The 16,296-nt window shown below is 42.6% G+C and overlaps 1 protein-coding gene across 1 annotated transcript; it reads right to left on the reverse strand.

The window, feature by feature from the left end:
• Window positions 1-1,193: 1,193 nt before the first annotated feature.
• On the reverse strand, window positions 1,194-16,083 carry chrnb4 (cholinergic receptor nicotinic beta 4 subunit). The gene is made up of 6 exons (XM_062963199.1): window positions 15,566-16,083; window positions 12,261-12,406; window positions 9,125-9,169; window positions 7,687-7,796; window positions 5,646-6,615; window positions 1,194-3,401 (listed from the first exon to the last, which is right to left on the reverse strand). Exons 1-6 carry the CDS (start codon window positions 15,618-15,620, stop codon window positions 3,261-3,263), a joined length of 1,467 nt encoding a protein of 488 aa, XP_062819269.1. The 5' UTR covers window positions 15,621-16,083; the 3' UTR covers window positions 1,194-3,260.
• Between the last annotated feature and the right edge of the window lie 213 nt (window positions 16,084-16,296).

A 16,296-nucleotide genomic window follows, 5' to 3' on the forward strand; every position in this document is an offset into this window, starting at 1 on the left:
CCGAATTCGAACCTCCAACTTTTCAGTCAACAAGTTCAGCAGCTCAGCGGTTTAACCCACTGCACCACCGGGGGATCTGAGGACAAGAGTATGTGACATATAAAAGCTATGGGTAATATGAGGTCCCTCCATCACACATTTTGGTGTCTTCTGGATAGGTTCTCCATCATAAGTAGAGAACCCAATTCCTGGAAGCCTGCAGAAAGCACAAATCCTTCTTTAGCCCAAGGCACCTAGCCATCCACATAATGTACTTTTTGAAACAAAACCAGGCTGCCTTCCAGATTCATCAGGACGGGGGCGGAGGAACCTGGACAATTGGCTCATCGGCCCCCCAAAAGTCCCCCATTTCAGGACTAAGGAGCCAAGACATGTTCACAGCTAGGGACATGGGCTGGAATTTACTATGGCAACTATGGTTTGGTAACTTGGAGTTACACATCTGTAACTGAGTCATCTCTCCAGTCACCGTCGTAAGAATCCCCCATTCCTTCTTGACCAGACAACAGCTGCTGTGAGTGACAGAGGTCTGTCTGCCTGTTGATCAAGATACAATGTCCTGATGTTGCAAGGAGGAATTGCAACAAAGATCGTGCTTCGAACATCAAATCAGGGATCATGAGAGGAAGAGTGGAAATGTCAGTGTATTGTGCCCAGATCAACAGGAAAACAGAGGTTTGTTGCTTGCGGCAGCTGCTGCCCAATAAAGCAGTATATTTCGGTTGGGTTAGGGGACGCTCCTTAGTAAAGTAAGTATACTAAACTAAGATGATCTAAAGCAGGCATGGGCACAGGTAGGGAATTGTACAACCTTCCTGATTTTATGGAATAACCCAGCAGCTATAGCCAACACAGCCAACGGCTAGGAAATGCTGGGAGGTGCAGTATAGCAATATAGAGAATACATCAGCCTCTTTCTTGTTGGCATCACCCGTGCCTTTCCAAAATTGTTGCTCTTTGAATTTCCTTCTTGATGGGCAGTGGACAAATATGCAATGATGCCTGTGATATGTGCACATTTGTGTGTGCATGTGTTTTTGCAATTGCCACATGCCTTTGACATATTGGCTTTCTCACCCCTTCTGAACCTGGGAGGGTTTAGGTTATCAATCCAATGCGATGTTGTTTGCCAAAACAAATATCAGAGCAAGATAATACGTTGTGAAATAAAGGAGCACGGCCCATTATGAAAGTGTTTAAGGAAAATACTGTTTTAATAGACTGTCTTTTGTGCCCCTGCATCAGAGTCATTGTTTTATTCCCATATTTCCTCCCATTTCTATAAAAGACCAAAATAGAGCATTTTAACACAGTCGTTTTTTCAGATCTCAGTCCCATCTTTGACTCCATTTTATTTTTTCCCTTTTTAAAAACTCTCACATTCTGTGTCTTTTGACTCTCCCCTTTCCCTTCCTTTCTTTGTATTTCATCATCAGGTTTGTGTCTTGCATGAGGATCAGCTTTTATGAAGCTGTAAACATCCTAACCATTTGGACTTGAAGTCCCATCAGCCCTAGCCAACATTGAGAAGAATACAGGGAATTGTATTCCAACGTGTGTTGTTACTTGCATTTAAAAAGTAATTCTCAGCAGGCTCTTTTCATGGTAGATATAAGAATCATGCAGCCTCCCGAATATTTGTGAACTCCAACTCCCATCTTCCTGGCCAGTGGTGAGGAATGCTGGGACGTGCGGTTCAACAACATCGGGAGGTATGCAAAGGGATCTTTTGTAGCACCTTTGAGCATTTCTTATCTGGAATTTGAAAACCGAAATACTCCAAAATTGTCCACTTGGGTGGTTGAGATAGTGACACCTTTGCTTCCGGATGGTTCGATGTACACAAACTTTGTTTCATGCGCAAAACTATTAAGAACGTTGAGTGCAAAATGAACTTCCGTCTATGTGTATAATTCTGTGTTGAGACTTGGGTCCCAGCTCCATTATGTAGATGCAAATATTCCAAAAGCCGAAATAAATAAAAAAAAACAAACCAGAACACATCTGGTCCCAAAGCATTTCATACAAGCTCTTTTCCTATAAAGCTGTCACAGATTTGATTTAAAATATTCTCTCTTTGGGAATCTCTAGGTCTTCCAGTGTGTCTATATGTTTAGTCTCCTCAAGGAACTAAAGATTGTGTTGTCGAAGGCTTTCATGGCCGGAATCACTGGGTCGCTGTGAGTTTTCCAGACTGTATGGCCATGTTCCAGAAGCATTCCCTCCTGACGTTTTGCTCATATCTATGGCAGACATCCTCTAAATAGGGGAATTCCAGACAATTAACTATTGGGGCCAGCTAACGCCTCCCAACAAAGAATTCCCCCAGACAGGAAGCAGTCAGGCTTTGAAGCTGCAAGGTGATGAACATGAACAAAATCTGGCTACCAGCATTAAAAATAACTCTAAAATCAGCACCAAAAAAAAGGAAACAATCAGGGCCAGCTAACACCTCTCAACAAAAGATTCAGACAAAAGTTCTTTCTCCCACCCTGGACCTTCCACAGATATATAAACCCCACTTGCCTAGTTTCCAGCAGACCTCACAATCTCTGAGGATGCCTGCCATAGACATGGGCAAAACGTCAGGAGAGAATGCTTCTGGAACATGGCCATACAGCCCAAAAAACTCACAGCAACCAAACTAGAGATTTCTAGAGACAACATGTTGAATCAAATGCATTTACTGGCATATTTGGATATGGGCATCTGCAATTCTTTCCATATGTTCTCTCCTTTTATAGCATCGCTTAAAAACTCAAAGAAAGACGGGGTTTGTATCTGTAAACCAACCTATTCTTAAGGTTCATGTCCAGCTCCTGACAACCCAGCTAAAAAATGAAACTTTTTTTGCTGAACTTCATAAAGAGCCCATATAGAAAATACTTCATTTCGATCCATAAGAGCAAATAAACATGAGATTCGAGGCAATCATTCAGTCCCAACATAAGAGGTATTCTTGCTCTGATCTCCGAAGCTCTGACCTAACCTTGTTTTGGAAGCCACCTAAAAAGCCGGAATCTGTTCAGTGACATTGATAGACAATTAACAAATGAATCGTTGTTCTGTGACTAATTTTTTTGCTTTTTTTTTTTCACCAGCCACCGCAAGCCTTCAGCGCATTTTAATAAAGAAGAACGTTAAATGGAATAGTGATGTTTTCCCCCTTTTTCTTCTTCGTCTGGACTTCGAAACAATGCTTGCAAAACCCAAGATGGGATTCAGCTGATCCGGTGAGTCAATAGTCCTCAGCGTTGTCTTCAAGGAGTCGGGATAATCAAATGGTTTTGAAAAAGCGGCTGCATGAATAACCCGACAGTCCCCACCACACAGACTAAGACAAATATCCAGAGAAACAGCCGGTCCACTACCATGGCCACGTATTTCCAGTCCTCGACGACCTGGAAGAACAAACCAAAAACATGCATCAGTCCATGAAAGTATACAGTAGTGCAGGCTTGGGCAAATCTTGGCCCTCCGGGTGTTTTGGACTCCAACTCCCACCATTCCTAACAGCCTCAGGCCCCTTCCTTTTCCCCCTCAGCCGCTTAAGCGGCTGAGGGGGAAAAGGAAAGGGCCTGAGGCTGTTAGGAATGGTGGGAGTTGGAGTCCAAAACACCCGGAGGGGCCAGCTTTGCCCATGCCTGACCTAGAGGCTTCTAGAAGGAACATCTCCCTGCCTATTGAAAGGTCGGCAGTTCGAGCCCAGGTTGGGGTGAGCACTTGCCTTTAGCCCCAGTTTCCTGCCCACCTAGCAGATTGAAAGCCAAAATGTGAGTAGATAAATAGGTACCGCTTTGAGCAGGGAGGTAATAAAGGTACCCCCAGTTTCCTGCCCACCTAGCAGACCAAACGCAGACATGAGATAAATAGGTACCGCTTTGAGCAGGGAGGTGATAAAGGTATCCCCCAGTTTCCTGCCCACCTAGCAGACCAAACGCAGACATGAGATAAATAGGTACCGCTTTGAGCAGGGAGGTAATAAAGGTACCCCCAGTTTCCTGCCCACCTAGCAGACCAGACGCAGACATGAGATAAATAGGTACCGCTTTGAGCAGGGAGGTAATAAAGGTACCCCCAGTTTCCTGCCCACCTAGCAGACCAAACGCAGACATGAGATAAATAGGTACCGCTTTGAGCAGGGAGGTAATAAAGGTACCCCCAGTTTCCTGCCCACCTAGCAGACCAAATGCAGACATGAGATAAATAGGTACCGCTTTGAGCAGGGAGGTAATAAAGGTACCCTCAGTTTCCTGCCCACCTAGCAGACCAAACGCAGACATGAGATAAATAGGTACCGCTTTGAGCAGGGAGGTAATAAAGGTACCCCCAGTTTCCTGCCCACCTAGCAGACCAAATGCAGACATGAGATAAATAGGTACCGCTTTGAGCAGGGAGGTAATAAAGGTACCCCCAGTTTCCTGCCCACCTAGCAGACCAAACGCAGACATGAGATAAATAGGTACCGCTTTGAGCAGGGAGGTAATAAAGGTACCCCCAGTTTCCTGCCCACCTAGCAGACCAAACGCAGACATGAGATAAATAGGTACTGCTTTGAGCAGGGAGGTAATAAAGGTACCCCACAGCTTCCTGCCCACCTAGCAGACTGAAAGCAGAAATGAAAGTAGATAAATAGGTACTGCTTTGAGCAGGGAGGTAATAAAGGTACCCCACAGCTTCCTGCCCACCTAGCAGACTGAAAGCAGAAATGAAAGTAGATAAATAGGTACTGCTTTGAGCAGGGAGGTAATAAAGGTATCCCCCAGTTTCCTGCTCACGTAGCAGATCGAAAGCAGAAATGGAAGTAGATAAATAGGTACCGCTTTGAGCAGGGAGGTAAAAAAGGTACCCCGCAGCTTCCTGCCCATGTAGCAGATCGAAAGCAGAAATGTGAGTAGATAAATAGGTTAAGTGTATAATGGCATTGGATGCTTTCTGTATGCAAATTCTGCAATCTGCCCTGAGTCCCCTCGGGGAGATAGAGCAGACTATAAATAAAGCATCTTATTATTATTATTATTATTATTATTATTATTATTATTATTATCCTTCTGTAGTGGTAATGGGCCCCAAGTGATCTGACTAAAGTTCTTTTCACACTACAAAATACAGTAGAGTCTCACTTATCCAAGCCTCGCTTATCCAAGCTTCTGGATAATCCAAGCCATTTTTGTATTCAATGTTTTCAATATATCGTGATATTTTGGTGCTAAATTCGTAAATACAGTAATTACAACATAACATTACTGAACATTGAACTACTTTTTCTGTCAAATTTGTTGTATAACATGAAGTTTTGGTGCTTAATTTGTAAAATCATAACCTAATTTGATGTTTAATAGGCTTTTCCTTAATTCCTCCTTATTATCCAAGATATTCGCTTATCCAACCTTCTGCCGGCCCGTTTAGCTTGGATAAGTGAGACTCTACTGTAATTGCACTCTGGTTCCTGTTCATTTGGCATCTTTTTCTCCCATAGAATTTTAACATTTGAAGTGTAGGGGAGGAATTTGGAATTCTCAGCCAGAGCTGAGAATTGGGATTGAGTAATGGGTTGACATGTCATCCAACAACAGAGTTATTAGGTCTAACCTAGCAAATGTTAGCCAACAGCAAACAGACCAAAATTGTTTTATACCACGTACACTCTCGTTCTTGTCCTCGCTCCTCATGTGATCCGCTATGAAGCTGACGCCCTCGATCGCCTCTTGGACTTCAGGAGAAAACTTGGCCGAGGAGCGTAGCCTCACGTCTTGGTGGCTGCCGGCGTGGTCCGGGTGGTCCGTCAGTTTGAGGTCGTACTTCTTCACCGAAGCCGTGTTGACAAAGTAGGTGGAACCCTTGTAGGCATTGGATGAGTCTCCCAGGGCCTCTGCTTTGCTCCTCTTCTGGTTGCGTAGCCGTTGCTTCGCAGAATGGTTCTCCGGGCGCCGCATGAAGAGGTAGCGGGGCAGTCTATCCAGGAAGACCACCTTCACCCAAGGTGGCATGGCGTGCGTACTGGGAGACCGGTGGTGGACGTTCAGCACACAGACGCTGGTCACGATGGAGAAGGTCACCAAGACCATGGTGAACATCAGGTACTTCCCGATCAGCGGGACGTCGAGCGACGTCGGGGGCACGATTTTGGAGATCAGGAGTAAGAACACCGTCAAGGCGAGCAGGACAGAAATGCAAAGGGTCATCTTCTCTCCACAATCTGAGGGTAGGTAGAAGACTAGGATGGCCAAGGAGGTGATGAGCACGCAAGGGATGATGAGGTTGATGGTATAAAAAAGCGGTTTCCTCTTGATGATGAAGTCGTAGGTCAGGTCCACGTAACTGGGGTCCAAAGGGTTCTCCGTCCGCCGCCCGGGGAGAGCCACGATGTCCCACTCGCCGCTCGGAGTGAAGTCGTCCATGCTGGCCGAGGTGTTCTTCAGGATCATGTCGATCTCGGTGTGGTCGTACGTCCACGAGCGGAACTTCAAGGTGCAGTTTTGTTGGTCGAAAGGGAAGTGCTTCACCTCGATCTTGCAGGCACTTTTGTAGATGGCGGGAGGCAGCCAGAAGATGCTGCCGTTGTTCTTTACCACCACGTTTGTGTAGACGGAGACTTCGTAGGTGCCGTCGGCACTGAAGAAACGGACAAGGGGAAAAGTGAATTGTGGAAAACGTTGAGTTTCAAATCATGTCAACAATCAGATTGTGATATAATACTCATCCTTTTTTGATAACATGTGGGACCAATTCTTTGCCATACTACAAGGACAGAGACAACCTGGGTCCAACATACAGTGACGTTGCTCCTAGCAATCTCTTCGCCCTCTTGGTTCCCTATTATGTGCCAAAATTGGGGAACTGCATTCAGCCCAAAGTCCAATGTCAACTTCAGAGAAGTTCTTAGGGACACTTTCCAATGATAGGTAGGACCAAAAGTGGGCAAGATCAAAAATAATAATCTATATATATATAAAAGAGTGATGGCATCACGGCGACCCACAAAACAACAAAACTACAGGCCCCTCAACCTTGAAATTTGACGACACAACCCATCATCCACGGCTCTAGGTTGATACAACAAAAAGAAAAGAAAAATAAAGTCCTAATTAAAGGGAAAGGAATAATTGTTTTTATCCAATTGCTGCCAGTTAGAGGGCTAATCTCTGCCCACTTGGTCTCCTAGCAACCAACTCAGCCCAGGGGACAGGCAGACTTAGGCCTCACTTAGGCCTCTTCCACAGATTATCTAATTTGCACTGGATTATATATCAGTGTAGACTCAAGGCCCTTCCACACACCCATATAACCCATTTGTAATCTTATATTATCTGCTTTGCACTGGATTATCTTTACCTTAACTACCACCAATTTCTCATTACTTTATTTCCCATACCACCATACTTTGCCACAGCAACGCGTGGCCGGGCACAGCTAGTCTTATATATAATGGCTATGGATATGAACTCCTGTATCTACAGAACTGGCATCCATGGTTTTATCTACTATTACCACCCTACATCGGATAAAATATGGCCTCTCTTGGCATTTTCTAGGTCCTCCAGTGCAACCCTATGCTATTCTTGTGCCAGATAAGGATCATAGTTTCACAGATCCATGAGAAGTCTGGGAAGATCTCCCTCATTGATAGGAGAGTTCAAGTTGTCTCTAAGTCATGGGACGTAATGGAAAGACGCAAGAACGTACTTGTTGTACAGCACGATATCTGGCAGCCAAACTTTCTTAGCCGGTATCCTTAGCTTATTGATCCCCTCGTACTCCGAAGGTTCCCAAGACAGGCGGTAATCTGTCCACTCCTGAAAGCATGACAGAGATCTCATCTTAAATGCAATTTTTTTCACAGCAAACTCACACATTGATTGCTTTATACATTCCAAATGCAAATGAGAAATACTTACCGTATATACTCGAGTATAAGCCGACCCGAATATAAGCCGAGGCACCTAATTTTACCACAAAAAAACTGGGAAAACATTGACTCCAGTATAAGCCGAGGGTGGTAAATTTCAGAAATAAAAATAGATACCAATAAAATTACATGAATTGAGGCATCAGTAGGTTAAATGTTTTTGAATATTTACATCAAGCTCAAATTTAAGATAAGACTGTGCAACTCTGATCAAATCATTATTCCCATCTTCTTCAATGTCAATGTGCTTATGTATCCTTTCTATATATATAAAACGGTAATGAAATTTCGGCCTAGGACAAAACAACAAAACTACACATCCCAGAAACACTAAACTTGGCAGCACAACCCCTCATCCATGCCTCTACGTTCATACAACAAAAAAGAAAAGAAAAATAAAGTCCTAATTAGAGGGAGAGGAATACTTGTTTTTATCCAATTGCTGCCAGTTAGAAGGCTAAGCTCTGCCCACTTGGTCTCCTAGCAACCCACTCAGCCCAGGGGACAGGCAGAGTTAGGCCTCACTTAGGCCTCTTCCACACTGCCTATAAAATACAGATTATCTGATTTTAACTGGATTATATGGCAGTGCAGACTCAAGGCCCTTCCACACAGCTATATAACCCATTTATAATGGACTTAATGTAAGGTAAAACCTTTACCCTTTACCTTAACTACCACCAATTCCTCAATACTTTATTTCCCATACTACCAGACTTTGCTACAGCAACGCGTGGCCGGGCACAGCTAGTTAATAATAATAGAGTAAAATAATACATGTAATAATAATAATAATAAATAGAGTAAAATAATACATGTAATATTAAATAGAGTAAAATAATAAATGCAATAATAATAATAATAATAATAAGATCAGAGTGAAATAATAAATGTAATAATAATAATAATAATAATAATAATAATAATAATAATAATGTAAAATCAATGTAATAGTAGCAACAATAATAGAGAAAAATAATAAATGTACCATATATTCTCGAGTATAAGCTGACCCAAATATAACCCTCACCCAAGTTTAAGCCGAGGGGGGCTTTTTCAGTCTTAAAAAGAGGGCTGAAAAATTAGGCTTATACTCGAGTATATACAGTAATTCTGCTTGCAAAATTACACAAGACATAGGCTATACCAGGCATGGGCAAACTTCGGCCCTCCAGTTGTTTTGGACTTCAACTCCCACAATTCCCAGCAGCCTACCTGATTGAGCCAGACATTGGTGGTCATGATCTGTTCACGTTCATTCTAGAGGAAGAAGAAGAAGAAGAAAATTTAAAGCATCTCTGCATTAGATACCATCGTTTTTCTCATTTGGACCGTACAAGCGCTATCGTCATCTCTTCATTAAATTGCTTAGACTTAAGAAGGCAGATTTGTTATCGCAAATCCTACGAAAGGCAGTATGTTAGATATGAATTCATCTCTGAAACTTGCAAGTTCTACAGTTATCATTCCTTAAGGAAGGGGATGCAAACATTTTATCTACACGTAATTGCGTTAGTTGGAAAATCAAGCTTGATCATCCTTCTCAGTTCCAGCCCTCCAATGTATGGATTTATTATTCAGATTATTGCAAAACAAACACAAAGGCACGACCCTCGGTGCATTTTAAGAAGAGGTTGCAACAGCTTAAATCAGGGCTTGGGGAGAAACTACAGCCCATTAAAAAACAATAATTAGATTAGAGTGTTCTCGAGCTCCCAAGATGACCAGGGCTGCCGGCTATTTTGCTATTTTGCTCGATAGTAGAAGGGAAAAGCTTTTAAAGGAAAGTGAGGCCTTTGGAAATGGTAGAGGAGAGAGAATTAATGGAGGAGTCATAACCTAAAAGGGATCAACGGAGGCAGAGCCAAAAGGAGAGAGAAAAGTGAAGCACGGCGGAGCAAAAGGAAAACGGATTCGGCTCCAAAAGATCCGGGGTTTTGGTATCACCAAACAACTGGGTTGGCGATGTTCTGCTCCCGGATTTGTACACAAGGCTGCATATAATACTGAATGTTAAAGAATGGAAAGAGAGATCTATATTTCCCAGCATTTCATGGATGAAAACCGGGAAGCATGAGAACACGATGGCAAAAGTTATCAACAAGAAAGAGACTGCAGCAGTTTCCTTTTGCCTAAACTGACTGGGAAGGGCTATCCATATTAATTGAGTGAAAACTTCTTAACTAAATAACTTTAATAACTTTATTTTTTATATCCCGCCCCATCTCCCCGAAGGGACTCGGAGCGGCTTACATGGGGCCATGCCCGACAACAATACAATAACAGCAATAAAACAATAAAACAAGGTCAGCAATAAAACAATGTCATATCAAGAAAAACATAACATCAATTCTTGGGCGCTTGGAATTAATTTTGTAGGGATTGCTTATAATTGGCTGACATTTCAACAACCATCCTAAAAATTAATTAAATGCTGATTTTTTTTTTTTTTAAAAAGCACAGTTTGACAATGGACAATTTGTTGTCGAAGACTTTCATGGTCGGAATCATTGGATTGTTGTGAGTTGAAGCTGCAAGGCTTTTCTATATAAACCTCCCTTGTCTAGTTTCCTCTAAGGATGCCTGCCATAGGTGTGGGCGAAACGTCAGGAGAGAATGCTTCTGGAACATGGCCATACAGCCCAGAAAGCTCACAACAACCCAACGGACAATTCTTTTATTGAGATGGAGACATCAGTACACTGCGACACTTTTTGGACATTGTTAGGCATTTTAAATGATTTTTAAAACTTTAGTTCTTGCCAGTTTGTGAATGATGAATGTAACCATTCCATTTAATGATTTTCTCTTAGCCTCTTAATGTTAAAAGACATTGATTTTCTTTAACGATTTAAGTTTAAGGTGCTAAATGCTCATGTTTCCAAATTATTGTCCATGCCTTTACTTTGCTCTTCACCCCGATTTACCATAACAAACGCCTGTTTGGATTATTGACTTTGCTCCAACTTTAATAACTTTATGCTATGACTAGTTTATATTCCTAGGCCTAGATCCAGTTGCTAATTATCAACCAAAGTAGACTGATTAAATCCACGAGATTTACAGAACTGTTGATTTACTATTTTGCAGCTCTTTCAATGGGTCTAGTCCAGTGGGGACAAGCAACTGAATTTTAGCTCTCAATGTATTTGGAGCCTTACTTTTGCTGTTGTTACATGCCTTCAAGTCAACTCAGACCTATGGAGACCCAGGGCTGTCTGAGCAAGACTTATTCGAAGTCACCCAAAGGGTTTCCATGGCCTGAAGATGTACCCAAGATCATTCAAAGGGTTTCCATGGCTCAAAGATGTACCCAAGATCACCCAAAGGGTTTCCATGGTCTGAAGATGTACTCAAGATCACCCAATGGGTTTCCATGCCCTGAAGATGTACCCAAAGGGGTTCCTTGGCCTGAAGATGTACCCAAGATCATTCAAAGGGTTTCCATGGCCTGAAGCTGTACCTAAGATCACTCAAAGTGTTCCAATTTCCTGAAGATATACCGAAGACCACTCAAAGGGTTTCTATGGCCTGAAGATGGACCCAAGATCATTCAAAGGGTTTCCATGGCTCAAAGATGTACCCAAGATCACCCAAAGTGTTTCCATGGCCAGAAGATGGACCCAAGATCATTCAAAGGGTTTCCATGGCTCAAAGATGTACCCAAGATCACCCAAAGTGTTTCCATGGCCAGAAGATGGACCCAAGACTACTCAAAGGGTTTCCATGGCTCAAAGATGTACCCAAGATCACCCAAAGTGTTTCCATGGCCAGAAGATGGACCCAAGATCATTCAAAGGGTTTCCATGGCCTGAAGCTGTACCTAAGATCACTCAAAGTGTTCCAATTTCCTGAAGATATACCGAAGACTACTCAAAGGGTTTCCATGGCCTGAAGATGTACCCAAGATCACTCAAAGGGTTTCCATGGCCTGAAGATGTACCCAAGATCACTCAAAGGGTTTCCATGGCCTGAAGATGTACCCAAGATCACTCAAAGGGTTTCCATGGCCTGAAGCTGTACCTAAGATCACTCAAAGTGTTCCAATTTCCTGAAGATATACCGAAGACTACTCAAAGGGTTTCCATGGCCTGAAGATGTACCCAAGATCACTCAAAGGGTTTCCATGGCCTGAAGATGTACCCAAGATCACTCAAAGGGTTTCCATGGCCTGAAGATGTACCCAAGATCACTCAAAGGGTTTCCATGGCCTGAAGATGTACCCAAGATCACTCAAAGGGTTTCCATGGCCCAAAGATGTACCCAAGATCACTCAAAGGGTTTCAATGGTCTGAAGATGTACCCAAGAACACCCAGCTATGGAGGAAGAGCTGACATTAGTCCAACCTACCACATTGATGAGCTGTGCCAGGACCACTTGCAGCTCTATGACGACCAGTTGTGAGGAGTTGAAGGCCGGGCGAATTAGATTGTTGTAGCGAGAAGTGTTGAGGAGGTGGTTCATCAACCTTTCTTCAGCATCAGCTGTGTCACTTCCTGCAAGACACAAAGCATCGGGTCCACAAAATGCAAACATTTTTGGTCACGACCGGTGGAGCATCCCTTATCCAGAATCCCAAAATCAGGTGAGTTAGTGACGTCTATCTGGGGGAGAGGAGGTCATGCTTCCTCTAGTTCTGAGGTCTTTTTGTTTCTGAACGATCCAGTTTAGTACTTTTGTTTTCTCCTGATTTTACGGCAAAAGGAGGGATGTGCCACTAGATGTCACCAGCAAGTTGGCTAGGATGTTTTCTTTTTCCCCTTCGTTTTTTTAAAAGTTTGCAGGTTCGAAACCCATCCCTTCTATCCCTTCTATCCCGCATGAAATAACCAGATTTGCAAGTTTTTCTATGTCCATTTACAAATCCTGATGAAACCTCGTCTTGGTTTCAAGAAATGGATCTTCCAACTTCCAGTCCATGTTGGCCTCCGTTTGCCCAAGTGGCTAACCAACAACAGAAAAGAGCCAGGGAATAATTCAGTTATACAGATAGTTAAACAATAGATAGATAGTTAATTAGATAGATATCATTTTACCAAATGTTGTGTCTCTTATGACACATTTTGACTGCAGTTGGTTTCTGCGACAATTTTAATCACATCGATAACAATCTTCTCTGGCAATTCAGAAGAGGAGTTGTGATCAAGAAATAATTATCTGTATTGCCAAAGGCTTTCATGGCCGGAATCACTGGTTTGCTGTGAGTTTAGATAGATAGATAGATAGATAGATAGATAGATAGATAGATAGATGGTCCAGGATGAGAGAAAGAACTCTTGTCTGCTTGAGGCAAGTGTGAATGGTGCAATTGGCCACCTTGATTAGCACTGAATGGCCTTGCAGCTTCAAAGCCTGCCTGCTTCCTGCCTGTGGAAATCCATTATTGTGAGGTGTCAGTCATTGAAATCCACAAGCATGTGGATAATTTCAACAGAAAGGAGACCATGAAAATGAACAAAATCTGGCTACCGGTATTTAAAAAAATTCTAAAATCAGGAAAATAAATAAAGAGTAACACTAAAAACAAAAAACAAAAACAAAAAAAAATGGAATTCCAGACAGGAAAAAATCAGAACCAGCTAATAACTCCCAACAAAGGATTTCCCAGGCAGAAAACAACCAGGCTTTGAAGCTGCAAGGCCATTCAATGCTAATCAAGCTGGCCAATTGCAACATTGACACTTGCCTCAAACAGACAAGTTCTTTCTCCCACCCTAGACATTATTCCACAAATATATATAAACCCCACTTGCCAAGTTTCCAACAGACCTCACAGCCTCTGAGGATGCTGCCATAGATGTGGGCAAAACGTCAGGAGAGAATGCTTCTGGAACATGGCCATACAGCCCAGAAGACTCACAGCGACCCAGTGATTCTGGCCATGAAAGCTTTCAGCAACACAGGATAGCCTTTCCAAACAAGTATAAAAACTGCAGTATTGTAGGACTGAATGTATATATTAAAGTTGGTTAATATTCACTCTTTTCCATCCAATACATTTATGTCTCTTGTCTATTCTTGTTAGATGGATCCAACTACAATCCCCATCATCCTTTGCCAGCAAGACCTGGAGGGAGTTCTAGTCCGACACAACTGAAAGGTATCAGGTTTGGTGGGGTTTATATGATCAGCCCTGGTCTGAATGTAAGTTTGACCTCTTTAAAGTGAGTTGACCAGAAGGAGAGCGTTCAAAAATTGAGGATCATTCCTGCTTCTTAAATTATTGAGCACTGCAGTTATTACATCTCAGGATGCTCAATAGAAAATTATTTATTCATGTTACCTAAAGAAATGCTCTACTTATCAATCCAGTCGGTGCTCTTTTATAAAAAAAAAAATACCAAGTCCTACATGAAATAAAAGGCAAGTAAAATAAATGAGGTAATAGTTTGGGTCCAAAGCTGAGGCTGTAATTCGTATCTTTTGAAAAAGCTTCTGTCGGCAGGATCACCCCAGAGGCTTGTGTTTTTAACACCAGTTAAGTGTTTTCGAGTTTCAGCGACTCCTCTATCCCACAAGAGAAGTGTGTCTTGCTTAATGAAATAATAATGGCGAGAAAGGATAACTAGTCCTTTGAGAAAGTAAGTTAGACCCACAGCCTCGTTCATATAGAGACAGTGAATTAAAACTCTACACCAGTCTCTTTAAATTCAGTTAAACTAAGGTTGGGATAAACTGAGTTGTCAAAACAGCAATGCTAAGGGCTAAAATATCATTTGGTTGTGTCAAGTCGTATCTGACTTGTGGCAAATCCATCGCAGGGTTTGCTTGGCAAGCTTTGCTCTGAGGCCGAGATAGTGTGACTTGCTCGGGATCATCCCAATGTATTTCCATGTCTGAGCAGGGATTCAAACCCTTATTTCTAGAGTTGTAGTTTCTCAATATGATACTGGGAAAATAAAAGAGAGACTCGCAAGGTATAACAACAAAGAATGTTATGGCGAAGAAATTTCCACATTGCAAAAAAAGGAAAGAATCATCTCTCTGATGATTTTCTAAATAGAAGACTTCTGAAGTTTCAGTCCTGTAATAATAATACAGTAGAGTCTCACTTATCCAAGCCTTGCTTATCCAAGCCTCTGGATAATCCAAGCCATTTTTGTAGTCAGTGTTTTCAATATATCATGATATTTTGGTGCTAAATTCATAAATACAGTAATTACAACATAACATTACTGTGTATTGAACTACTTTTTCTGTCAAATTTGTTGTATAACATGATGTTTTGGTGCTTAATTTGTCAAATCATAACCTAATTTGATGTTTAATAGGCTTTTCCTTAATCTCTCCTTATTATCCAAGATATTCACTTATCCAAGCTTCTGCCGGCCCGTTTACCTTGGATAAGTGAGACTCTACTGTAATAATAACCAAAGACATTTTTCAATATCAGTGTTGACTCTACTACTAAAGATCAATGGCCGGGCCATCTAGCTTGGCCCGAATGAAGATTTCGACCATAGCAAAACAACATTAACACGCATGGACAGAAAGCCTGTTCCCACGTCTTTCTCCTCACTTGCTAAGCACAACCCTTTTTTTGCAAAAGATAAGACTTTTCAACTGCTTTTCTCAAGAGGTTTCTAAGTGCTTCTTCCAAAGCAGCTGTCCTGCTGTCAAACTGCACGGGGACCGAAAAGAAAAGAGTCACTCACCGTTAATGTAAAAGGAAAGCGCAGCCAAGAAAAGGAGCTGGTTCGTATTCCTCATGGCAGTGATTTAGAATAAAGCATACCAAAAAAAAAAGGAGGGGATTTTAGAAGGGGCTCCCCGAAGCCGGTGCCAGAGATGGGTCTGAGCATGGAAAATCCAAGCAAGAGACAAATGGGGAGGCATTCAGAGAGGCTGCAAGGATGCAGAGTCCGGCCGTAGGACCCAGAAGGAATCCCAATTCCAAAGGGAGCTTGCTTGGTGATCCCTCCTCCTTTGCAGCTGTTTAAAGAGAGGGAAGAAATGTGCAAGGAGGCTCATGATGTGCTAATATGGGCTCAAAGAGAAGGCTTGTGGCAGGACCGGCCAAGTCTGTTCTCCATGTGGCCAAAGAGCAAGTTCAAGGGATGCCTCATTAGCTGTGGATGCATTAGAGCGAGGAAAGGAGAGAGTACGTGGAAGAACGGTGCCAAAAGGGTCCCTATCCAAGGAGGGCCTGGCCTTTGGGGAGGATGTCAATCACCAAGGACCATGTGAAGATACTGTAGAACCATGGAGCTAGAAGAGACCCCAAGGGCCATCCAGTCCAACCCTTTACCGTCATGCAGGAACATCCAATCCAAGCCCTCTTGACAGGTGGCCATCCAGCCTGTGCTGAAATATCTTCAGAGAAGGAGATTCAACCAACATCCAAGGCAGTGTCGAGCAGGTTTTACCATCAGGGTATTCCTCCTAA

Source organism: Anolis carolinensis, unplaced genomic scaffold, assembly GCF_035594765.1.
Source record: "Anolis carolinensis isolate JA03-04 unplaced genomic scaffold, rAnoCar3.1.pri scaffold_11, whole genome shotgun sequence".
Classification (NCBI taxonomy): domain Eukaryota; kingdom Metazoa; phylum Chordata; class Lepidosauria; order Squamata; family Dactyloidae; genus Anolis; species Anolis carolinensis.